This window comes from Ochlerotatus camptorhynchus, unplaced genomic scaffold (genome assembly GCF_037179485.1).
Source record: "Ochlerotatus camptorhynchus isolate MF236.1 unplaced genomic scaffold, CSIRO-AGI_Acam_v1.1 ptg000406l, whole genome shotgun sequence".
NCBI lineage: Eukaryota > Metazoa > Arthropoda > Insecta > Diptera > Culicidae > Ochlerotatus > Ochlerotatus camptorhynchus.
The window spans coordinates 264,734-292,287 of record NW_027040892.1 but is presented as its reverse complement, the minus strand read 5'-3'; the positions used below and the strand labels follow the sequence as shown (position 1 = coordinate 292,287).

Sequence of the window (27,554 nt, the reverse complement as noted above, 5' to 3'; positions counted from 1 at the left end):
ATTGAACCTTGGCTTGTTCGATACCTGTGGGAGAATAGAATGTAACCATCTTCCCAGATCACTCTCATTCCATTTTTGTTGCCAGTTGGTGAGGACGTGCTGACGGGTAATTGAGAAAAACTCCGCAAAGGCGATTTGTCGTTTGTTGTTTTACAGTAATTTTATTAAAACTATAAAGTTACAGCATTAGATGGTTACATTTCTCCAGTTCGAACGAAATCTCGAACCTTCCTCTTGATGGAGCCCATCAGCGCCAGCACAGTGGGAATGGGCACGGAATCAGCCCATTGTTTCCACTTTACCCGCATTTACTGGATGTCCTTGACTGTACGGTCGCTTCATAGAAGTCACTGCTTTGAAATTGCCCAGTATTTTCGATTGGTCGAAATTCCTGGCAATTCGGAGGATTCATTAGCTTGGGGACAAAATCGATCTTGTTAGCAGCATACCACTCCAGAGCCTTCTTGGAGTAGTGTCAGCTGGCCAAATCGGGCCAAAAGATGACTTTGCCCCTATGCTATGCGGAGGCGGCGGGTTCGATTCCCGGTCCAGTCGAGGGAATCTTTCGGGTTGGAAATTTTTTCGACTTCCCTGGGCATAGAGTATCATTGTGCTTGCCACACAATATACAAATTCATGCATTCGTTATTGGCATCGAAAGCTCTCAATTAATAACTGTGCAAGTGCATTTAGAACACTAAGTTGAGAGGACGCAATAAGCTTGATATGCGAATAAGAAAAAGAAGACATCCCCACGTTCAGTCGCGATGTAAAACTTTTGACCGAGAAGCTGCTTAAAATCGAGTTTGACGTATGTCTCGTCATCAATTAAAGTGCAGCCCTTGCGTTTCGTCACGCCACGGAATTCTGCTTCATGTGCCGGTTGTTTACTGTCTTTGAACGACTTGTATCCTTCCCTGGCAAGGATGTACCGTTTGAAAGTTGGCGTTGTACCTTCTGGTCACATCTTGGATCGAAAAACCGGGGTTGGCTTTAACACAACTCAACACAATGCTGCTCAGCTGACGATCCCTGGTTCCAGTTTTTTCGTAGGTCCGCTGATTCCTATCCACACTCAGGGTTTCCTTGTAGGTTTTGAGCACTCAACAAATTCTTGTTTTCGGTATCTTCAGCACTTAGCCAGGTTGGAACCGGACCACTCCGGATTTTCCAGGTGTTTGTGCACAATATTTCTTCTTCTTTCGAGTTCCATTTGACGTTATTTCAGAACACGATCGACTACTAAGATCAAACTTGCACAAGTTGTTCTCTATAGAAGTATAAACAAACCACTGTCAAAGATTTTCGATTCCCAACACTAGAGGCGTGTTAGCGGCGCGTGAATTCAGCCATTACCACAATGTTCTTTTACATTTTTCCAAGTTTGTACATTAGGGTGGATAAAGTTTTACAACTCCTGTTCCAACTTGCTCTTTCATCACGTATTGAGGCTCCCAATTGTGCAAAATTTGAACAAATTCGGTTATGATTATGTTGTATGAGAAAATTGTATGGGAAACGGAACGATCCTATTAATTTGCTTACCAAAATTCCAAATATTGCTCAAATTTCACCAAATCTTGGACTTGAATTGAGAATACAATTCAAAACAACTTTCGAAGACTTCAAACCCATATGATCTTTGAACAAAAAACCACAAAACTTTCATTTTAGACCAATAGTGTTCCACACGTATCAAAAAGCTCATATGTATATCTGTTGTTATGCGCGGAGCTTTCCAACTCAAAATTGTCAAAATCGGAAACGATCCTCAAAAGCAAAAAATCAAATTAATTTTGCCGCAAATGATTATTTTGAATATGAACGATTGCAGAGCCTAAAACCTCGATATTATCATCAATTCTGCAAAAGGCAATAATCTTCCATCGATCCGAGTGAAAAAGCAACATAGCACGTTCCACAACGGTATATGTGTGTAAAACGAAAATAATCATTTCGCATTTGATACTCAAAATCATCCCCACCAAGATCATTATGAATATTGATATGACAACAGAACAGGTGATAATGAATACGCATCTTTGAATGAACAAAAACAATTGTTGACTTAAAAACTCAGCGGTTGCCTTGATCAAGAGCATGTTACCATGTCAAAATTCAAATTCATGCAGGTAGTCGGTTTATCTTTCAAGGTTGCCTTCATTTTCAGCGTATTTGGGTGTAGAAGAAATGATTTTTATCAGCACTGGCGCGGAGCAAAAGGTCTAAATTAATATAATAATAACTTTTTCTTTGGCAAAGTTGTTTTGTATAGTATTCTCAATCTGAGTCCAAGATTTGATGAAATTTGAGCAATATTTTTAAGGAAGTACAAATAACATTTAGAAAAATGCGAAACCTTCAAAACAATCATGGACAGTCAGAAAACTGCAGGAATTTGACTGAAGTTAAAAAAAAAACTCAGATCTGAGTGATTTTCAGGGCAGGTTATTTCAGATAAGTTTAATGATTACTAAGAAGTTTTTTTTTTAAATTCGGGGTACTTCCAAAAATATCAGAGAACATCAAATCAGTTTCATCAATCAATTGCGGAAACATTCAAAAAGCACCGGGGACTTATGAAATATTTCAGGAATTACAAGAGTTTTCCAAAAAATTCTGAAAACTTGCGGGGTTTTCAAGAAAGTTCCATGGATATAAGTAAAGTTGTTGGAATGTTGGAGAAGTTCAGATAAAATCTTGAAAATGAAGGGGAAGATTTAAAATGAAGACAACAGAATAATGAAAGATGAATACTAAATTTATAAATAAATGAAGAGTTTTGAATATGTTTGTTTATTTCCTTTAAATTCCGTTATAATTGCTTATATTTTGACAGATACGCGCATTTCGTCTACTACTTGTAGATTTCATCAGAGCCAAGTTCTCAACACCACTCAAAGCTCTTCATAAAGAGATTCCGTTAAGAGGTTCGAGGGGATTCCGTTAAGAGATTCGACAAATTTAAAATGAAATTCCCTGTGAATCGATTTTTTCAGAACAGTTGTAGGAGACAGATCAAAGGTCTTCCTAGTATATTAATCAGTGTCAGAAAAATAGTTGGAACTTCTCTCGAAGATCTTTAGGGCAGTTCCAATTACTTCAGAGAAGCACACAAACCTTCGATAAAGTGTACAAATCGTGAAGGACAAATTACCTTTTGTTCGGCAAGCCACGTTGGATATGCTACGACTCGTGCAGAAAAAATCTTCCTTCTGCAACTTGTTGTATAAAAAGCTATTGTCATAATCAACCATTGTATCCATTTGAGAGTTCTTCGTCAGGACTAGTAAGGGACGGTGTTAGTTAGTTTGTTTAGTTCAAAATCTTAATTCTAAATTTGTATAAATACCATTGCTTAAAAGTAAACTTACCACTATTTAGATACATGCACTTAAAAGTATTTGTATAAAAATCCTTTTCGTATTATTAAAAGCCTGTAAATCGATGTCGGCCTTTTACAAGTGTCTCAAATACTCAAACTGACCCGGGATTATCACAATAGCCTATTCTGTGATAGCAGACCAGCACCAGCTTCTTTGGCTCTCTGGATAGTAAGTAGTCATCGAGAGTGTAGCAGACGGCAGTAGCCGAGATCGGGATACATAGAGAAGACAGTTGATCTCCACCCAGTCACAGATCTGGACGTAAACACGTTGCTATCGGTCGTACAATATCGTTCTAAATACGAAGTGTTGAAGACTTTTATTCGGTGGAAGAAAGACTCGGTCCGTTTGCCTTCTCTTGGTGCCCACAAGATTACCGTGTCGGCGGTGTCGCGATTTTCCCGCGAGTGTCTGCGAGTTTATTCAGTTCTCGTTTCGAACAGACGGTATAACTTCAAATCCCATGTAAACATAAAAAACGTAGCTAATTGATCCACCGTTAACCTAAAAAGCCAATAGCCGAAAAATTTTGTGTTTTAATGTTTAGGGCAAGCTGATAGCGGATCAGTTTACTCCTAGTTTTAATTAGAGAGTAGTAAATTGTGTGTACATTCTGAAATTAGAATTGTGGGCGCTCCTTAACGGGGGTCAATATATCAAAAATCAGTGAGCAACCAGCTTGGCTTGGTTTGACCTGGTGCCCGTAACTAGCTGGGGACTCACAGGTTTAGGTGTTCCGATTGACACCTTGAGAAATCATCATCTATGAGTTTCGGTGCTGTAATTCTGGCCATTTGTTATTCAAATGCTATTTTGGCGTAGCTAAGATATAATTTTACATCCATACCTCTCACGCCAAAGCCACAAGTTCTTATCTCCAAAATTAGTCACGAATTACAAAAGAGTTTTAAAATAACTAAACATATAAAAAATAAAAATATTTATGGGACGCGTGCTAACAAAATTAAAAAAAAAAAATGCATTGTAATGTACCAATAGTTGAGAACCACTGGTGCTCAAAGAAATTAATCGTGAAATTCAGATCACTTTCCAGCGCCCTCAGTAGCACAATAATAAAAAATATCTTCTGGCAGCGTACGAAGAAACCCGAACGGAGGAAAATTCTGACCTTCCACCTACTGAGCCATCAACCGGTACTGAACATTGCTTACTGATACATGTAGGTACCACCCATACATTTGGTTGATTGGATCCCAAATTTGTCCCGGCAGACACGGTAGATGAACGTCGCAACATCCATGGAAAATGATTTCTCCGAAGCGAGAGCAAAAATGAAACCGCCACCAACTCTATACAATTTGATGAACGCGAAAAATCGAAACGGGCACACGGGAAAATTGAAGGAGCCTGATTAAATTTGCTTCCTGTTGATAGCCGGCTTTTTCCCATTTTTATTTCGAGCCTCGTCAGCTCATTGAAGCTCACTAGAACGATGGTACGGAGGAGGCTGCGGAGGATCATTTGAGGAGCAGTGCGGGGGCGTGGGAGATATCAATTTTGACAATGATGACAATGCAATGTTTGACAACGTGATTAAGCTTCGGGTTGATTGATTGGAATTGTTGGTTGAACGGCGGATGGAGGGAAGGGTGAGATCCTCCAATACTCGGTTGGCCACGCGTCAAGCACGGATCATTGGATTACTTTCCTTTCTTGTTGTGAAAAGTGGTCGTAGAACGGACAGAAATGATTAATATCCTCAGGGCTCAAAGCGGATTTGGTACCAGAAGGTTCTGTGGAAATTGGTTTCTCAGTTGCTTCGAAAGATTTCATCGCAAACATAAAAGTTGTCGAAACATAATGGACGGCTCAGCGATTCGGAATGGGATTGATTTGTACACATATTTAATGGTGAGATACCTTCCCCGGGGCTGTTTATGGTGCTGGGAAAATCGAAAAAAAAAGGCTGTTAACACTTACCGGCGTCGTGGTATTTCAGATTCCGTGCCAGATGGGTCAACTGCAGGGGGATGTAGCGGGTGTCGGCGCGGGGAGGGCTTCGAGGGGCTGCGGCTGGCGGGGAAGATGCTCCGGGACCGAGTGGACACAGGAAGGCGCGCTGCAGCTCCCAGCCCACCTCGGAGATGATGCTCGCTTTCCGGAAGTATGGTGTCACTTCACGGAGGAATTTGACTGGAAATAGAGGGGAAGTATTGGAAATCGTTGTTAGTTAATTTGGAACGTGGAAATTATACCGTCATGCGGGACCGAAATCGGTACACCTAAGTAATTGATAATCTTTTGTAATTGATATGAAAATCTTCATTTTACCGCTATATATCATAGATGGAAACTAACATTATTCTGAATTGGTAACCTGGTCACAGAACGGTTGCAACAACTTTTAAGCAACTTATTTCAGGCACAATCAAGTTACTGCCTATTTATTGATGTATACTAAATTAACAGAAGAACCTGAAATCCGTGCTAAGATTGACTCAAAATACGGTCAGTCATGAATTGGAATTGACGATCAGCAGGTAAACAAAGCTGATTCAGAAAGCATGTAGAGATACTAAAATATTATCAAAACTATATCAAATATTATTTTGTGAAAGTATATTGATAATATAATAAGATATTTTTTCCCGAAACAAAATATGCGTGTATTTTAATTTAATCTAACCCCCACTGGCTGGCAGTGGTATTATGGAAGAAGTATGTTCGCAATTATCTCTAAAAACTATTCAAACCATAAAACAGCTACAAAGGTTATCTTCCATTTAATTCCACTTAATTAATTTTGGTATCTATGACCGATACGTATTTCGACTACAATATACAGTCTTCATCAGGGTCATTGCCACTAAAGACTAACCAAAATCTAACCCCCTTAAGTACTCATCCCCTAGCTAAGAATGTTAAGTTTTTCACCACTTTGTCACAAACGTAATTTCAATTATATGAATTGTTTTCATTCTATGATTTATTGATAAATATCGAAAGCACAATTTTGAAAATCAGGCGTGAGTCAAAATTATCAAATTCCAGCCCAAACTTCGTTCATTGCTTCTAGCGATCATGTTTCATGGAATTGAAATAAGGAAAAAATAAAATTGTTTCGTTAGTTGGCGTGGAACTGCTCTACTCTGAAATTCTGGAGGTGTTCTATATGAATTCCTGGAGAATTTCTCTCAAAATTTGCAGACAAATACTATTTGATTTCTTGGTGGAATTATCTTTGAATTTCTGTGGCGATTCCCTCAAAATTCCTGGAGAGTTCTCTGGATTTCTGGAGAAATGCTCTCCCAAATGAATCCTCATAGTAGTTATCTTGAAATTTCTAAAAATATCGTCTATTAAATTCTGAAAGATTTTTCTCCGAATTACCGGAGAAATTGTCTCTCTTCTGAATTCATTTAGACATTCTCTGAAAATCTCATGGGGAAATAACTTCGATTTTTTTAGAATAAGCCTTTTAGGAACATTTCGAGGGGTTCTCTCAAATTTTTTTTAAAGAATTCGCGCAAAATTCCCAGAAAAATGCTCTAGTAACTCCCAGATGAAGTTCGCTGAGCATATTTCGGCGATATTCTTAAAAAAAAAATGGCTAGAGGAATTCTTATAGAAATTTGCCGTAAGCTGTCTCTCAGAATTTCGGGAGGATTGCTCTCAATATTCTCGAAGTATTTTTTTTTCAGATTTCGTAGGAGAATTTCGGCCCATTTTTCGGAGGAACTCCCGCTGTATTCCAAGATATTCTGTTCAACTGCACACCAAACTCTTAGAATTTGAGGAGCGATTCTCTTAGTATTTCTGGAGGAATCCTAACACTATTCCCTATGCAAATCATTGAAAATTCCTGAATGTATGTCTTATTTTCTGGTGAAACTCTCATTCCTTGAGGAATCCTGTGCGAGGAATTCTGTTTATAACCTTTGAAGATGTCGCTCGAAATTCCTAGAATGCTTCAAAAAATCCTAAAGAAATCCTTCCACAATTCCCTAAGTCAGTCAAGCTGTCGACCACTCTTGATGTGTGTCACGCGATTGTCTGTTTACTTAGCAGCAACCATTGCATGGTCCTCATCATTGATCTTCATCAGCAGTTCTTTCAGTAGATGCGTCGTCGACTGTGGAAAGCAACCGTTTCGTGATGAGTGTGTGAGTGCTGACCACATTTTGCGTCCATTGCTGCAATGAAAGCGTTCTGCCTCCCGTTGGCGATACTGGCATACAATGAAACCACTGGAAGTGGATCCCGTTCTGATGGAGGATGCTTATTAGACAGCGGAAGATGAAGTGTTTATCCTCGGCTCTGTAAAGTTAATTGGATTGAGCCTTATCAAATAGATAAATTAATAAACAATTCAGTAAGTAATGCCGTCCCATTTTGAGGAGGAATTGTCGCAGTTTTTCCTGAAGAATTTCGTCCGACTGTCCACCAGAACCAACTATGATTTCATGGAAGTATTGAGTTCACAAACGATTTCTCTCAGATTTTTAAGAGGAATTCATGATTGAATTTACAAATACATGGATCAGCTATTGCAAACAAAGATTCAAACAAGAATTTGTCGATACTTCTAAGCCAATAGGTAGGGTAAAGGAGTTCTCTCAAAAATACTAAATCACAAAATCCCGAAAGGAAATCTCCTTGGAAATAATTCTAGAATTCTCTATTTAAATTCGGAAGATCCCTCTTGAGGAGAAATTCTTTCAGAACTCGTGAACGAAATCAATCTTAATTTTTGCCTGAATTTCCCTAATAGTTCTTTATAAATTGCAATGGTTAATAACTAATGTTGAGTCAAACAAAATGATACTAGAGCAATGAACATGTATTTGGGTGGTGATCTTTGTTGCAAAAATGGTTAAATAAAAATCCACTGCCTACAGAATCGAAACCACACCTGTCAGTACTCTAGACGGGCGCCCTACCACTATACGAGACTATGGATTTGAAATTGGCTCACTACTTGACTAGCTTATTGGTCCCAAGCAAATCGATTAACGTACCCCATTCTAGTTGAAATTCTAGAACTAAACTATGTTTGTTTTGATTCGCTATGAAAGTTTGACAGATAAAATGAGGGGTTAGTGGATTTTCCAATGTTCCGAGGGGTGAATCGATTAGCTTGGGACCAATTATAGTACCAGAGCTGAGCCAAAAAGTTGAGCTCGTTTCTTCGGGACCTTCTGGTCTTAGAGTTACCTTTATGGTATTATGCTGTTGGATTTCTCTCCGGATTTTACGGAGAAATTCTTCCTCAAATCCTGTTCGAATTGCCTCAAAATTAACCAGGAAATTCACTTTGATTTTCAGGAGGCATTCTCTACGAACTCTTAGAGGTTTTTCTTTACAGAAGAAGCAATGAGTATCCCGTCTTCAAGAAGGGCCAACTCTGTTACAAACCAACTCTGTAGAATGTTGAAAAACCAAGTATTTAAATATTCCTGAGGTGAGCCCCTCACATCAAGCCCTGTTCCTATTTTGAAGAGACGAACATTTCAATGGCTGAAAGGTAAACATAATTTCTGTTGGAATTACCGGATGTAATTCGCTCAAACTTCCGGAGGAAGTCCATCCATTTCTTCGAATGAATTGTCCAATTTCCCGAAATCAATGAATTCCTGATGGACATTTATCAGAATTTTCACAGGAAGTAGTTTTTAATTTCTGGAAGAATTCTCTCTTAATTTGTGAAGAAATTCACATTAATTTCCCGATGGATCTCTCTTTAAATTTATGGAGATAATCTCTCAGAACTCCAAGAGGAATTCGCCCAGAATTCTCGAAGGTATCTCTCAAAACTATTGGAAGAACTCTCATAAAAGAAAATGCAAGTATGCTCCTAAAATTCTTCTACGAATCCTTGCAGAGTTTCCAGACGAATTCTTGCAGAATTTCCATAAGTCTTCTTGCAGAATTTCTTATGGAGAATTTACGCTATATTTTTTTAGTTTTGGGTATTCGAAAACGAGTTTTTAAAAAAGATCTGAACAGTTACACTGCACGATAAAGACTTCTATATTGATCGATACTTAAAATCTACCCTACCCAAGTAACAATTTTAGTTTTATGAGGGTTCTGTAGACCATGAACTAGACTTGAAGAACGCTTTAAAACCTTGATAAAACTTGCAATGTTACTTGGGTAGCATCACCATATCATCCGATGTTCATCCAAGGGTCGTGCGCCGTCATCGTCGCTGTTTCCCGGATGTGATTTTTGCTGATGAGATCAAAATGTTGTTTGATGTTTGTCACCTGGTTGGCTTTTGTATTTGAACTCCCGGAAGCATTCTCTCAAAATTGTCAAAGATAGTCTTCCGTATTATTCGATGAATTTCTCACTTAAGATTTGATGCACTTCTTTCAGAATTCACGAAGAAATTCATTTCCATTTCCTGGAGACATTCAAGCCATTCCGTGGAACTACTTTGTCCAATTTTATGTAAAAACAAACTCTGAATTGCTTGTTGTAGTCACTCAGGCTAATGCCTGGGTGTCTTTTACTTCTCTTTGAATTCCTAGAAAGTTTCTCTCAAAATATTTAGAAGATTCATCGTTTTACCACAGGAATTTATTTAGAATTTCCAAACAAATTATCCCAGAATTCCCGAAAGAATTAACTCAGAATTCATGGTGGAATTATCTGCAAATTTTTAAAGGAAATACCTCTACATTTCCAATAGAATTTTCTCAGAATTCACAGACAAAGCCTCGTTAAAGTTTTGGAAGATCACTTTATAATAGTCACTTCAGCACATTTTAGGTCATTCGTGACTTGTCGAAGGATGAGCAGAAAGACCAAGATCGCGAGGCGATGGAAAGTCTGTACCGCGTAAACGACACACAGAAGTTCTACGAGAAGCCTAAATAGTTCGCACAAAGGCTACGTGCCGCAAGCCGATATGAACAAGGACTTGGATGGTAACCTTCTCACGAACGAGTGTGAGGTGATTGAGAGGTGGAAGCAGTACTATCTAGACGAGCACCTCAACGGTGGTACGGCAACAGACCTTGGAGCACGCGCAGAAGACGACAGGCTACCGGCCCCTGATCTTCAAGAAGTTGAGGAAGAGATCGGTTGGCTGAAGAACAACAAAGCAACTGGTGTAGATCAACTACCAAGTGAGCTATTAAAACACGGTGGTAAAGCACTGGCTAGAGCGCTGAGCAGGGTAATTGCCAATACTTGTGAGGAGGAGATATTACCGGAGGAGTGGATGGAAGGTGTCGTATACCCAATCTACAAAAAGGGCGACAAGTTGGATTGCTGCAACTACCGCGCGATCACACTGCTGAGCGCCGCCTACAAGGTACTCTCCCAAATTCTATGCCGCCGCCTGTCACCATTTGCAAGAGAGCTCGTGGGGAAATACCAGGCAGGATTCATGGGTGCCCGCGCTACCACGGACCAAATCAGCTATGGCAGATTATGCACGAGTACGGATTTCCGGATAAACTGACGCGATTGGTCAAGGCGACGATGGATCGAGTGATGTGTGTTGTTCGAGTATCGGGGACGCTCTCGAGTACCTTTGAATCTCGAAGGGGGCTATGGCAAGGTGATGGTCTTTCGTGTCTGCTATTCAACATCGCGTTAGAAGGTGTGATCAGTAGAGCTGGGATAGACACGAGTGGCACGATCTTCAGGAAGTCCATCCAGCTTCTTGGCTTCGCCGATGACATTGACATCATTGCACGGAATTTTGAGATGATGGCGGAAATGTACATCAGACTGAAGGCTGAAGCTAGGCGGATTGGACTTGCCATCAACGCATCAAAGACAAAATACATGAAAGGAAGAGGTTCTAGGGAAGACAATGTTAGCCTCCCACCCCGAGTTCAGATTGACGGTGACGAAATCGAGGTGGTCGATGAGTTCGTGTATTTGGGCTCACAAAGGCGCATTATGGCAGGGAATCGTGCCTACTTTGGACTCCGGAGGACGCTCCGGTCGAATAAAATTCGCCGCCGCACGAAGTTGACAAGACGCTGATTAGACCGGTGGTCCTCTACGGCCACGAGACCTGGACTATGCTGTTGGTGTTTTCGAACGGAAGGTGTTGCGTACCATCTACGTTGGAGTGCAGATGGATGACGGAACGTGGAGGAGGCGAATGAACCACGAATTGCACCAGCTGCTGGGATAACCATCCATCGTCCACATTGCAAACATTGGGCGACTACGATGAGCTGGGCACGTCGTGAGAATGCCGCACGACGACCCAGTGAAAATGGTTCTAGAAAGTGACCCAACAGGAACAAGGAGAAGAGGCGCGCAGCGGGCAAGGTGGATCGACCAAGTAGAAGGCGACCTGCGGACCCTTCGCAGACTACGAGGCTGGCGAAGTGTGGCCATGGATCGAATAGAGTGGAGACGACTTCTTCGGACAGCAGAGGACAACAAGGCCTTAGGTAAGGCTCTTCTATTTTATTTCTTATGAATTCTTGTACATATTTGTAATGAATTTGGGAAGAATGTTTGGAATAATATTATCTGAATTTGTAGATGATTTCTTTCTGAATTTCTGGAGGATCTCTCTCTGGATTGCCAGAGACATTCTTTCTGCATTTCCGTAGCAAGTCTTTCTAAATTCCCGGAGTTTTTATACAGAATTCACGGTCGTTTTCTTTAGGTTTTAAGGAGGCATTCTTTCTGATTTATCTGCACCAATCCATGCAAATTATCGAGGTGTTCGTATAGAACCATCGATGGAAATCTTCTTAAATTCTTTGAAGAACTTTCTAAAAATGTCCTAAGGAATTCTATTAAATATTCTCTGAACGTTTCTATTGACATTCCCAACTGAGTTCTCTAAGAATGAAAGAACTCTCTCAAAACTCGTGGAGGAAATCTCTCAAAAATTCATTCTGTTGCATGGTAGAAATTCTCTCAGATTTTTTTGTGGAAAAATTCACTTTGATTTTTAGGAGGAATTCTATCAGAATTCCGAAAGGTACACGCATAAAAAATAACATGAACATAAAATGTATGTGTAGATTTCTTACATCCTCTGTACATGTGTACATGTTTCTCACAACATGTTTCTCACAAACAATGAAATGTAGCGTACAAGCAAATTTTCCAAAGTGTTATTAACTATTAACTTCAGGCCAAGTGCGTACATTTCATTATTGAGGAATTTGTTTAAAACTTTCTGGGTAAATCTCGTTAAATTCTTGGAAGAGCTCTCTCCAAGTTTCCAGAGGGATGCTCACAAAATCCCGGGAAATTTAGCCAGAAATTTCTGACGCATTACCTTCTATTTCTGGAAGGATTTTTTTTACGTAGGACTACGTCTGTCGGAAACATATTGGTGCAATTTAAAAAAAATCGACCGCATTACGAAAAGAGGTCAGGTTTTGGCCACATATAAGTCTATCAATAGCGGATGGATTTTGATTTTAAACAAACCAAACGATTGGAAATTTATCAACAAATCTGCTAAAATGAACACTTTAATAATTTTCAATAGGTCACTATTAAAAATTACCCAAATGTCCAACTGTTGCAATGGTGATCAAAATTATCACCGATTGCCTGAAAAAAACACTTTCCCTAACACAGATTTCAAAATCGAATTCCATCCGGATTCCCTGGTGGTGTCAGCGTATTTTCGGCGAGTGGTGTTGACATTGACAACCCACATGAGCGTCCATAGAAGAAGGAAGACGCCGCACCGCTACTGATCGGATTCAGTAGCTCTTTGTGAGTCGCTGTGGGCCATCTGTGCCAAGCGCGTCACCCTCGTTTTAAATAACATACAGCTCGCCAGCCTCATCCGTGTTGAACACCCTAATAGCTCAGCATTACTCAATCATCACGACAAAACGGTCCTTTTCAGGACCACCACACATTATTGTTGTTAAAGAGTTAATTTTCATTGAACGTTCGCTCGCCTTGCTGCCAACCACATCACCCACAAAGCACTTTGATAATGTACCCAGCAACAAAACTTTTTTGGTCAAATGCGTCAAGTATTGAAGTGGTACATTAAAATTCTCGCAATGACCGAATACCACATGACCATGTCAATTCACCAGAAACACTTCGAATTAAGGTAAGGTAAGGTTTTCTCAAGGACGCTAGAAAAAACCAAAAAAAATCTCGGATTTATATGATTGATTTATTTAATAAGCCAAAAACTTCCGTGCGTTTTGTGCACGAAAATGCGTAAGTTTGTTATCAGAAAACGAGGCGTTTCCGTGATGGGAAAAGTGTTTTCCCTAACACAGTGCCACACGGTACCTATCTTTATGCCTTTCGATGCAAATTTTAAGCCCTTCGTATTAAGAGAATTATGCCAATTAAATCTTGCAAAATTCTCTTAATGAAAGGGTCTTAAAATTTGCATCAAAATGCATAAACGTAACTACCGTCTGGTATGCTCAAATTCTGTGATTGATGTGTTTTCCCTAATACATATTTCATTTCCGAACACCACATTAATGGGCAGTTCAATCTTTTCAAATTTCTACATTTGTAGTGCGAAGTAAGTGATATTTGAGAAATTGTATGCGAGTTTATCGATATAGCCATGTCGAAGCATTTGGCTACACAATACAATGATTAATAAAAGAGTTCAACTAAGAGCTTGTATCCAAAGCATATCGTCCAGGATTGGCTTGTACTACATGGAAACCTACAGAGCACCTCAAAATCAGAACTTTTAAATTGCTTACGAATTTCAACCTATCGAACGCTTTCACTGATAACGAGCTAAGAAATCAATTTAATATTTACTTTACTTTTGCTGCGCCATCAAAACTACCTTTCGAAATCCTACGTCAAATCTACGGTCGTGTCTTGGATACAACCTCTTACTTTTTGAATTTCTGGATGCATTCTTTCATAATTCTAGGAGGAATTCTTACAGATCTTGTAGAGATTTTATTCTGAATCTGAAATCTCCAGAAAAATTCTATATAAATTCTTGAAGGAATTCTCTGTAAATTCTTGAAGGAATTCTCTGTAAATTCCCGGTGGAATTCTTTCAAATTCCAGGAGGAACTTTTTGTAAATTCCCGTTGAAACTATCTCTGCATTCCACAGCTAATTCGTTTCTAATACTTAGAGAAACTCATTCTGATTCTTTCGAGGAAATCACTCGAAATTCCCTGAGCAACTCGTGCAGAATTCCTAGAGGAATTTGCTTCAAACTTGCAAGGGAATTCTCATAAAATGTTTATTAAGAACTCTTTCAAAATAGGTACCCAATAATGTCTAGAGGCATTTTCCAAGAATTACATGAAGAATTCTGTTGTTGTTTTCTCTCATAATTCCGTCAGCATTTTTCCAAAAATTCCCGTAGTGAATGATTTATGTTATTGAGTTTTTCCACCATTTTAATGAACATTTGTATGTTTGAAAGTCACATTCCATTCCACCTGGAGAAGCCACGAAATTTTATACCGAGAACTTTTCCGAAAATAACCTTCACCATACAAAGACCGCCAAATTAAATCCTCTCATAACATATGTTTGTTTGCCTACACGTGCGTGTGTGTACTTATGTATGTATGACATGGTGGAAACTTTCACTCTTCGCAATCCAGTCTGTGTAGAGTCGTCCTCTAGGCTAATTTAAGACTCGTAACGCAGTCAAATCTCCGCATCCGCTGAAAGCACACGTTGTTTGCGTCGTCTGAGGGCCAAATCCTTCCCGCTTTCGTGTCGTTTCGTACACTGAAGTAAATTCAACCGGAAATTCTGGAACTGGGGTGGGAGGTCACAGACTACGGTTCCACTCGTGTACCGCTTTTTACATGAGGAGCGACGTTCGATGGTTCATGTGTATGAAGGTACGCAAAAGTTGTAATTCCAAGAAGCGGAAACTGTGCGAACTGGGCTCATTACGAAAAGCCATGTAAGCCATGCCTAAAGGCCTGGCATGAGCGTTTGTTGTCGGAGATTTTCCTGGAAGTTGTTAATGTTGCCAAGAGGCGGAAAGTTTTCCTCCGGATAAGCACTTTTGAAGTTTACTCTTTGTACGAGCACGAGAGCGGTAATGAATCGCTATTGTACCTTCAATAGGATGATTTCAATGCATATTCAAACGATAATGGAATTCCTTCAACAGCACTTTCGGAAAAGCACTTCAAAATCCATTTTCCTGCATGGGCAAAATTCATGAGACCAGCAATTTGCTCTCTATAACGATACTAATTTGTTCAAGATGTTCCTCCTATTTTCGATATAGTTTAAACTACAAACATACGATCACTTCCCGAACATTTTCACTCACTCACTCCAGTCCAGAGGGTTGCTACTTCAGAAGACTTCAATATCGGGAGTAATGGAACACGATGGGAAAAGTTTTCCGATACCGAACAAAGTATCGAACAAGTGTTCCACACTTTCCCGCAGGATTGCATATTCTTATCCGTCCATGCTCTGCCGGTTTGGTTGGGAGGTCGCTCCCTTTCCTAGCGCTGTCAGTGAGACCGGCCAGAGAACACAGCCCGGAAATATCTCAATCTGATGCTGACGGTGTTTGAGGGCCGAACAAGGGAAAACTTTGCTAAAAAGCACACCTTTTACTTCTCACCTAGTTAACACTAATTGGCAGCTGATGGAGGGTGCTCGTTTTTGCATCCACAAGCACATTAATCTAGTATCCAAATTGTTACACCCACACCCACACACACACACACATACACGTTCGGGCTATGGGTTTCCCGGGTTGCAAATTTGAACCAATTAGGGGAGGTTAAACCCAAAACTATCAACTTTTCCTTTTTCTCCGCCTCTTTCCTCCGACCACAGCAAACCATGAACCTAAGTGGGAGTCAGTCCCCGAACATGATTAACTACACTACTGCCGGAATGACATGTTTGTAAAGCTCCGGGGCTAGAACGTGTCCTCATCAGATGAGAGCATAGTTTTTTGTCTGTTTCCCACCGATCCGAACTTTTTCGCATGCATTCTCATCTAAACCAACCTGTCAAGATCTGGAGGTTGGCCACTAGGGTGGGTAAATTTATTAACCTCCTACTTCTCAAAGCTCTTTTGAATCGTATTGATGTCACCACCAAGTGTGCCAAAATTGAACGGAACTGGTGAATTGCTTGTCAAAAATTCAAAAATCGCTGATTTTTCAACCAAACATTGTACTTAGATTGAGAAAAATTTAAAGAACAACCGACTTCTGTTGTTATTATTTTTAACTGCTGTGTGGTTGTCATCAGCTATATAAAGCTGACCCACCCTACTGGCCACTGTAAAATCGGCTGTTTTTTTAGACAGCAAGCTGTGAGGTTTTTCTCTAAAGCAAATGTTAGGAGGAGATTGTGCCTAGTGTACTAACGGTAGTGACACACCAAAAGCGACTTATCTCTACCGTTACAGCTGGGTGACCATTTTTACGGCACATCAGAAGGTTGACCATCCCGTCTGTATTCTGTCCGGTTTCATGATGTTGGCTGAGCCTGGTATCCTGTTTTTAAAACAGAGTGGAATATATTTTGGATGTCTGTGCCGGCGTTGCTAGTTCGTTGATTGTCTTTCCACTATCGCTGCAGTTCTGTAACAGATGAGATGCAAGGTGCATTTAGGAAAAAAAAAAATCAACGGGTTCGTCGAAATGTATCCACATGTCTTAACCGCTACTACAGATGTTCCAAGAGCTAAGTACAGAAAACATAAGAGAACAAAAGTTGAGAGTGAACGTCATTTTGAAAACTTTTCGTTGGTTCATTTCTTTATTTATTTGTTTGGTTCAACTTGCTAGGATTTTATTCCTATTTTTAAAATAATGTTTAAAAACAATTAAATCGAAAAAGTCACAGACTTTGTTGGACGGTCTGAGTCATTATCATCAGAAAAAGAAATGCAAGATCCTTCAGGAACATCTGAGAATTTCATGGAATTTCTAAGAATTTAAAGGAAATAACAAAAACATCAAGGTCGTCCGTTCTATTGGTTTTCACAAAGTGTACCTCCATATAGAAATCACAGACGTAGTCCTACGTCAAAATCCATCTTGTTCTGAACGTTCTGTTCAGAACAAGATGGATTTTGACGTAGGACTACGTCTGTGATTTCTATATGGAGGTACATTTTGTGAAAACCGAAAATGGGACATGTAACAAAATTATGAAAGACTTTGAACGTTAATAACTCAGCTGCCCTTGGACCAATTTCAATAATTTTATCACCAATCGATTAGAAATATTTCTACGCATCTGTTGTGCAATGTGCAATTGTTGCTGTTGCTGTTGATAATTAAAATTATCACCAATTGCCTGCAAAAAGCGATTTCCCTAACACAGATTTCAAAATTGAATTCCATCTGGTCTCACCAAACGGTGTTTATTCAATCACCGCGTGGTGAGTGGTGGTGTTCTCCAGTACATAACGAAAGGCTCCCCGCAAGCAGCGAGCTGCAGACCACATGAGCATAGAAGGAAGAAGAAGCCGCACCGCTATTGATCGGAATCAGTAGCTCTTCGTGAGTCGCTGTGGGCCATTTATGTGAAGCGCGTCATACTAAAGAGTATAAAGAGGCAGAACCCCGCTCAAATTTGTTGCAGTTAACAAATAAGATTTATTATATAAGACCACGTTGTCCTACGTCACCATTGCGTACAACCCCATAGGGCTGTCCTTTGTATAAAATAAATACTTCATTATGTATAAAATACTTCATTATGATGGCTACCAAGCCTTTGGGATTTTCCTTATTAGAGAGTTGAATAGATTTTTCTCCTTTAGCTTACTTAAATCTTTGGTTTTAATTAGTTAGGTAGGTTCCGATTCAACACATTGTAGTTTCATTTATATACCTGTGATCTTGACTTTTATACCTAGGGGATGAGTACTTAAGGGGGTTAGATTTTGATAAGTTCTTTAGTGGGAATGACACTGATGAAGACTGCACATTGTAGTCGAAATACGTATCTGTCATGGATACCAAAATTAATTAAGTGGAATTAAATGGAAGATAACCTTTTTGCTGTTTTATTAAAGCATTCCGCTAACAACCCAATTTCATTACTTCATGTCCTTTGTAGTTTTTTTTAAGATCGTTAGGATAGGTTCCGATTGCTTCAGGGCAGTTCCATAGATTTCAGGAAAGTGTCGAGTACTTCAGAGACGATCCCAACAGCTTCAGAGCAGTTCTACTAAATTCAGGAAAACTGCATGACCTTCAGGAGTTTCCGTTGCAAAAACTTCAGTTAAGTGTAAAGATCATAAGGGAAGCTACGTAGCTCCAAGCAGTTCTGTCAATTCAATGCAATTTAATGATTATCATGAAAATCATGGGACCTGCAGGAAAATTCCGAGAACTTCAGGTGAAAATTGAATACTTTAGGGCAGTTCCATTCAATTCCGTCTACCCTTTAAGAGCATCGTGCTGTTCAAGCCCTGGAAGCCGTACGTTCAGACATTTGCGGTCCCATGGAGGAGACGTTTTTGGGCGAATCTCCGTTTATTTTTTGGAGTCCAAATCCGAGGCTGAAATACTGCGAGCATTCAACCACTACCAAAGTCTGGCGGAGCGAACGGTAAGGAATATATTAACAAGTCTTTCCAGAACCGCTTGGAAGAATTGGACACCCAGCACCAGAAGTCAACTGAATACACCCCAGAGCAGAACGGTTAAGCAGAGCGAGTAAACCGCACCATTGTCGAGCGAGATCGATGCTTGTTCTTCGAAGGAAACCTACCGAAGGCATTCCGGGCTTAAGCGGTAGCAGCAGCAACATACTTGGTCAACCGTTTCCCCAACCGTAGGGCACAAGCTAACGCCGGAGGAAGCTTAAACTTGGAGTAGCCGGATTTATCTCACATATTCCCAAACAAAAACGACGTTAATACGATGGCAAGTCAAGGGAATAGATTTTTTTGGGTTTCAACTAGGACACAAAGGCATACCGCTTGTACGATACCGTCACTAGGAAGGTTTAAAGAGTCGTGACGTTATCTTCATCAGCGAACCATCCCACGAACCGTCTGCTCCAGTATCAGTTCCAGCTAAGAGGCCAACACAGATTTCGTGAGCTTGGACTCCGAAGAAGCATCGGCTGATGTCGTCGTAGTTGATTCATCTGATGTGCTGGATCAACAAGAGGACAGTCAGATGATTGCATGTCGGACGATTCGGATGCATCCAATTTCTTCTCGTAAGCCGAAACTAGCGAAGGCGAAGTTTCAAACGATGTAGCTGGTGACATGACCATCATTGCGTTCCTCCCGCAACAATCATTACATCCACCCAAATCACAGGTGTTGAGGGGCAGCGGCAGGGCACGCGTGTTACCAGACACGTTCAACGATTATTCTCTTCCAAGCAAAGGCCTACCCTCTTATAAATTGTCAGTACAGCGAAACGATAATCCAACTGCCAGTACGTCTTCTGCATTGACATCGATTATCGAACCGGAACAGCATCAATCGCATTAGGGCCTGATATCATGCGTTAGTAAGGGACAATACGTGTGACCTTGTCGATTTGCCACCCGGTGAACGTTCCATCTGATACAAATGGTTGTTTAAAACCAAGGAGGACGAAAAAGGCAACATCATGTGGTACAAAGCAAGGATCGTAGCCCATGGCTTTACCCAAAAGTTTGGTTTCGATTACGATGAATTTTTGGCACCCGTAGCAAAAAAAGTCCCGTTTCGTGCGCTGCTAACCGTTGCATTTCGATGTCAAGACGGCGTACCTAAACGGAGAGCTGGATGAAGTCATCTATATGCGTCAATCAGAGGGTTTCTACACCGGAAACGAGGGCATCGTATGTCGGTTGAGAAGCAGCCTACACGATCTCAAACATTCAGCGCGGGTGTGGAATAAGAAGGTAGACTCCGTCTTTAAAGCAATGGGGTATGTCCAGTCGAAAGCAGATCCATGCCTGTACATACGGAGGACAGGAGGAGCATTCACGTACATTCGGATTTACGTGGATGACATGATTATCGTAGTCCGAGGAAGAATTCTGCTCCATTCTGGAGAACCTGGAACAGCAGTTCGCCGTTACCGACCTGGGAGATCTACGCCATTTCTTGGGGATAGAAGTCGAACGTTGTCAACATGGTAGTCAAAAGGTTCAGCTTAGAAAATGCCAAACCAGCGAATCTAGGCTGTTTACAGCTTAAGGAGGAGAAGCAAGTGCAGCTTCCGAATAACAGCCAGTACATCAGCTTAATCGGAGGCTTAAATTACGATCCTGGCGCAGAAATCCAGTTGCCCAAATCAACAAGACTGGAATGAAGCTAAGCAGGGGCTGAGATGTCTGGCAACTAGCAGTCACCACAAGTTGGCACTTGGATCCAACAGCGATGGTTTGTCAATGTACGCCGACGCAGATTGGGCAGGAGACCAGCGAGACCGAAAATTCAAATCTTGGCATCAAACCATGTTTGGAGGAGGCATAATCCAGTGGGGTTCCATAAAGCAGTCGTGTTTAAGGCCACTGAAGCAGAAATACTTGCTCTCGCAGATGTATGGATGTCAAGAACTCGTCTGGCCGAAGCGCTTATTGGACGAAATCGGCGTGTCTCCAGCTTAACCAATCACGGTGTTTGAAGGCGATCAGAGCTGCATCAAGTTAATTGAAAGTGACCGTTTGGAGCGTAGGATCAAGTACATCAAAACCACTACAACGAGTTCGTTTCGAAAACTTGAGAAGACAAATGGGAATAAGCTGGCGTGCTGAATTTGAATTTAATATTCATGCCTAGTAGGCACTGCTTTCGTACGCAATAAATCAGGGGAAACATGTCAGAAGGGTTAAACTCGAAACGTAAACAATGACTTTGAACGTCGATTTCTCTTGAATGACCACACACCCACGGAATCTGACTTCACTAGCTCATAGAACAGGCATTTCTTTGTCAGGTGATTAGTTAGTTTGAGTGGCTACGTAGTCATTCTTAAGAAACCGACGATCCAAGTCATTGTTTACGTCTCGAGTTAAACCCTTCTGACATGTTTCCCCTGAAATAATCACTAGTAAATGTGTTCGCACCTGAACAATTAGTTTTATTCTTCGGATTAATTTTTTCATCGCGTTTTAGCCCAAAACAATGTGCCACTCGATAACACAGTTCTAGAAAAGAACTTTAGTGCAAAGCAAGTGCAAGTGATCGGGTTCAATGCATTTCAAAGTGTTTTTTATCTGCATCCTTTTCGTCAGAACTGTTATTAGGCGATTGGCTAGTTGACCCGATGATTTTGATTGGATTGGAGTTGGATTGAGCAAGAGTTTCTTTGATGATCCAATGGAATGGTTTGAAGTGTTGAGCTAGAACTAGGAGATGCAACAGTCTTCCAAGTTTTTGCTCCACGGGCAAACCATCGTTCATTTGGTGAGTTCGTTCCTGCTTATATATTCACCTGTTTCGGTTTCTACAACTTTGTCATAGACATCATTCCGAAGAGCCGCTTTCGTGCTGTATCTTGATGAGAAATCAAATGTCGAGTGCGCTATTGTCAAAGGTTGGGAACGAGTGGGTATGGCCAAGTTCCAACATAGATTTGCCAATTGGTTCATTTGGCAAGAGAATCGTCCTAGTGCTTTTTTCTGGTTTTAGACGTTTGATGTTATGTACTTGAAAGTTTTTGTGATCATGATTTGACTGAAGAATGTTTGAACTAGTTTGGAAATAACCCGGAAAAGTCTTGGAAGTGCCTCTGGTTCAACAGTAGTGCACCAGGACAGTAAGAGTACACAATTAATTAAACTGGCTGAGACCTTCCCTTTATCTTCATTTATATGTTCTTAAATTTATTACATATGTTCGTGTTCAGCGTTGGAAAATTTTGCGAGGTTTTATAAAGCACACAAAAGGAAAAGTTCGTGAGTCATTGTGAGTTTTAGCGAACTTTTCCTGTAGATTGATTAGAGACCCGTTTTTTTCAGTTTTTACACAAGGGAAGATAGAACTAGGGTTCCTTCCTTTTTTTCCTTTCTTCTACGGCCTTTTATTCCATTTTTTCTCTTTTCAGAAAGCGAGTAATGGTGCTATAACCATAAGCCATATAGGGCTAAGACAAGAGCTAGTGCTCATCTATCATTTTCCAGGATGCTTTCATGAACTGGCTGTGTTGGTGTAAGATTAGATTACATTAGATAAGAACAGCTAGTCCAATACGTTTAAATGAAGAAGGATAATTTAAAGGTAAATATATGTGTGTCTTGCAAAATATATCATTGCTGATGGAGACTTACGATAAACTAATGAAAAGGGCATATTTTATATTTTTATGATGTAACAAAATTTGAAATAGTAAATAGTAGTTTCTTAAATTAAATCAAAAATTAAATAGTGAATAGTAGTTTATTGATGTAAGCACTATGATTTCAAATTATGTTTATCATAGTCTGGCATCGAACTGTACTTTTTGTTGTGAATAATCAAAGCTTCAAAAATGCCTCAAAAGTTGCACTTAGTATGTTTTTTTTTATTAAAAGTTGCTTCATCCGGGAGCTTGTTTCAAAACGTCCGCTTTCTTTTCAATATTAAAAAGAAATATAAAAAAATACGTTTTTTAGTTTTTGAATTTGAAGGTTTATTTTTAATTTTTTTAAGGAATAAAAACAATCAGTGTATATATTTTTTAAAACGTCTTATTAGTTCCCTACATCTCTTTCTTAGTACATTTTCCTCTGCAACCAACTGTTTCCGAACTACATTTTTTTTTCTTCAAATAATATGTGTACAAAAACCACATATAAAAGGGCTCAAATTACTCTTGAGTCCAAATAGTCTTCTCTCCTGCGGAAATGTTTGGTCTATCATACTGAAAATATGTGCCAAGTGTTGTCCAAATCGAAGATGGTCGAGCACTATTTAAGGTTTATTGAGCTCATTCTGGATGGATTTCCTCAGGGGTGACCTTTCCGTCACCGAACAGATGCAAGTATTTTACTTTCTGAAGCAACCGTGGCCAGATAGGCATTGAAGTCAGATGGAACCTGACCTCTCCATGCATCCTGTTCATCCGGGTTGAGAAATCCGGTATTAGTCTATGTTCCGTTCTCCGCCATGTCCCTTTCCTGTTGTAATTTGGTCATCTCTCATTACATATTCCTTTTGTGCCTTTTCGTCACCCAAGCAGCAAACTTCCATCAAAATAAGTTGCTGTAACTTAATTGTGACTGGAATAAGTTGCACACAAGTAACCACAGTTGTTCAGTGACAAGTGTGCTGCTAGGGCACTAGCCTCCACCAATGTGATGCCGATGGGGATGATTTCAGCTATGATACATACTGCATGGCCATGAACTTTAACGATAAATTCAATTTCACCACCTTCTCGTAGTTAAGTAGGTCGTTGTTCATCACTTCCACCGCTGCATTGCTATTCAGTTACTGACCAATAGCACAGAATGGCTCGAAAATCTGCCACATACATTATTTAACATGAGATTTAGAAAATAAGATCATTTTACATCCGAACATGTCCCGGGTACCCCTTAAGAAATGACCATTTTTTGACTTTGGTTAAAACTAAGTTCCCTGCTAAAAGTTGACTATTTGCTAAACGTTGAATATACCGTTAGTGCTCTAATTCCACGACATCCTTAACCCGTACAGGTCTAACGTGCCCTTGGTATTTTCGAATACAAGGTGTTGCGTAACATCTACGGTGGAGTGCAGATCACTGACACACCGTTACAATCGGGCGACTATGGTGGGCTGGGTACATTGTTAGGCCGTCCACCGACAATCCGGTGAACATGATTCTCGAAAACGTTGATCGGTTGGGTGAAATGCAACATGCAGATACAGCATGCAATCAACAATTTCCAGTTTTCTGCATATAGAATAAATCGCCCAAACTTTTTTTTTTACTAGCCACATCTGTTGTGAAAATCTACCATGCTGGTAATTCATTAAGTGGAATGGAGGCGGCTTCTATGAACAGCAAAGATAAGGGAAGATTTAATTATGATGGACGTCATCTCTTGAGGTGGGTCCTATAATTTGAGACAGTACGTGTTCTAAGTTGCCATACTTGCGTGACACAGGGGAAAAAAGGGGGTGGTGAGGGGAGTTGAGTAAAAAATTCGAAAAATTTGAGGACATCATCTTTAAATCGCCCCAACCAGGCCGTAGCAAGAATTATAAGATTAGTAAGATACTAGACACGGTTAAACGCAAATCAGTCACGTATGGATTTTAATAAAAACCTTTATTTTATTTCAGTAATAGGTGGATATACATCTACCAATTGTAATCGATAACGTGGTGTAAAACAAAAAATCATTTCTCATTTCAATTACCTACATAGACTGAAATTATAGCAATGTCCGTCCTGCACGTCATGCCTTAAAATGAAATAAAAATTAAGCATCTCGAAAATTTCACCCGTCATCGTTATTTATGGACCCTTCACCTTCATATCTCCTCAAAATCATAAAACTCCTTCAAAAACAAGCAAGCATCGAAGCCAACCAACAAAAAAAAAACGAATATTTCACCACTTTTTCAATCAACGTCAACGCAGCGAAAATCGTCGTCACGGAAACTTTCCCGCTGTGTTTTTCGGGGGCACATTGCCATACTCCCCGACAAACAATTTTTCATCGTCATCGCAATCATTGTGCTCCTCAGTTTACCCCGCGTTGTTGCAGAACTGTAGAGTGAGTGGGTAGGTTCCTTCTTGGAGGCAATTCCTCGCCATTACTCCTTTCGGTGCTCTGCTTGCTTGAGAACCATCCAAACAACCGAACAGAAAATGGGGGAAAGTAAAACACGAACAAACGAAAAAAAAGTGCTACATTCGGCTCGAAACTTAATCCTATCAATCATAATTTATTACCGAGCCGCGTCCGAGTGCGGCGTGGCAGGCCTTTTTCGCCTTTCCGAAGAACCAAAAGAGCCAGGCGGGAAAGTAGCTGAGGTGCAGGGATGGTCGAAATTCGGGGCGAGTTTTCGCGAAGCGAACATAGTAGCCACTCTAAACAATAACGCGGCACAAATCGGTGGGCAAATCTCGGCTAGGCAAATCAACAGGAAACAGGAAGTTGGCGATAGCGTCACGCCCGTCGTCGTCCTCGGCAGCTTAAGAACGGAACGAACGAATGAAAAATAAAAAGCACGGATATGCCGGAAGAATAATTCATTCTCTTAATTTACTCGCTTATACAATTTTTGCATCGGTTACCAGGGGATGAAGGTCAGTGGCGTGTCTAGGTAATTTTTCTCAGTTGGGAAATTCGTTGGCGTGCCCAGTTCGCCAGCCCTGACTCCGCGCTGGATTGCCAAGACAAACAACAAGAGCGAGTTAAAGCGGATTGTTTCGGCCGGATGAACATTCGCAGCCTCCCGTGAGATTTGAAATCCTTTTTATAAACTTTCGCAGCTTCTTTCCACCGGTTTCGGTTTGCTTTTGATTATGTTGATCCGGTTGTGTTTGTTTCCGTTTTCTTAAGTTTGCACTATGTTTGGAGACATGTTTGTTCTGCAGAGAACATGAATAGGGTTAGGACGGGGTGTGTGGCATCAAAATGGAATCATCATTTAGTTATTGTTCTTGATTGCTCGACTCGTTGTTTGGAATAATAATTGCCTATGCATAGTGAACTTGATGTGTAAATGGCTTCCTGACACATCCTGGGGGTTCAGAAAATTCAACAATACTAATGGAAGTCATTACCAGGATGCAATAAAGTCACATCGTTGTTGCCACAGTGATCCCGCATGTATCGGCATCGGGCGCGAGTACAAAACGATTGTAAAAACCGACACACAAGGGAGAGGTCCTTTATTCCCCGGGAAAAGATTATCCCCTGAATGACAGATAATCATCATCAGCTTCATTTACTCCATGGCATGCAATTTGTTCAACATTCCCAACACTTGTGAGCTGTCATCAGACAACATTCACCTTCCACCCTTCCAGCTTCACATCCATACGCACACGAAAGCGAACACGTGTGACCATTGTTAAGCGCTTGGAAAGTTCTTCTGAATCATTAGCAAACGGCTGTCTGTCTCTACCTCCCCCACAACTCTTCCACCGAGCGCTCGAAATGGATCTGCCGCTGCTGCTCCCGCTATGAGGAGGATGGTGGTGATGATGTTATTTGGATTGGCCTCCCGTTTGCACGCTTCAACCGGATTTCTATGGAATCACAAACGTTCACACTCACATGGACACTGCCTGTGGGTGGATGTGGGATGATGTTGTCCGGATACGGAGGGAAGCAGGGAGCTCCAAAACCGAGATAAAAGCTTAAATAAATTTCCTTCGTAACGATCTTCAAAAGCTTCCGATATAGGTTTTACAACAACAACAACAACAGTGCTGTTTGTTGGGAATAGCATAAGCCTCTATCTAATAGCTACTTTTTCCCCCATTACCTCACCTGATGGAGGCCAAGGTTTATCCTAAGTTGGTGGTTGTAGAGTTGAGTGAAATTATATCCTCCTTTAATCGGGATGGCTTCACTTTTTTAGGATCACCGATTGAGTTTGATGCAGGGCGTACTTAGACACGATGTGTGTAAGAAAGGGTGCTCTGAGTAAAGTTAGTAGAACCATTGCAACGGTCGTTATTCGGTACTTTTTATAAGACCAATCATGAAGGATTAGTTTGATCGTTACCCGGAGAGAGGGGAGTAGCAAAACCAGAACAAAATAATGTAAAATTGTACTTTCAATATCTTATTATGTTATTGGAAACTTGTGCGCTATAACAAGTCAAAAGCTTATTCTAAAGACTTGGAACGCAAAAAATTGGTCGACAAAAAAAATCGTTTCTTTCAGTCAAAATTCATGTCACAAAAATCTTCTTATTTTTTTTTTTTTTTTGTAGTTCAATTCATATATTTAAAGGAAAAAATGTTCGTTTATGCTTTTGGTTTGCCAAATCCGAATTGCCGTGCCTTCCGCTTTATCCCTTACATTAAATTTTGCACTGTGGCGACCTTATTCGCAACCGAACGCCAGTTAAATTTAAACTGCTGCTCGTTTTCCGTGGATTCATTGGTTTTTTTTTTTTTGAGATTCCGTTTGACCAAGGTCCAATACCGTTCGATAGGGTGGAGTTCTGGGCTGTTGGGAGAGTTGTGGTCTTTGGGTACCACAACCACATTGTTCGCATTGTACCACTCGATTGCCTTTTTCCCATAGTGGCAGCTCGCCAAGTCCGACCAGAACAGCACAGGTATATTAAGTTGCTTTAGGAATGTTAGCAACCGCTTTTCCAGGCACTCCTGGACGTAGATATTTGAAACATT

At 40.5% G+C, this 27,554-nt stretch overlaps 1 protein-coding gene across 2 annotated transcripts in view; it reads right to left on the bottom strand.

The window, feature by feature from the left end:
* Syn1 (Syntrophin-like 1) overlaps window positions 1-27,554 on the bottom strand; it is a 366,892-nt gene that overhangs the window by 116,072 nt on the left and 223,266 nt on the right. For both annotated transcript variants that reach the window (XM_065233653.1, XM_065233654.1), the window contains exon 4: window positions 5,328-5,540. In XM_065233653.1, the coding sequence (XP_065089725.1) occupies window positions 5,328-5,540 (213 nt within the window). The remainder of the gene's footprint in view (window positions 1-5,327; window positions 5,541-27,554) is intronic.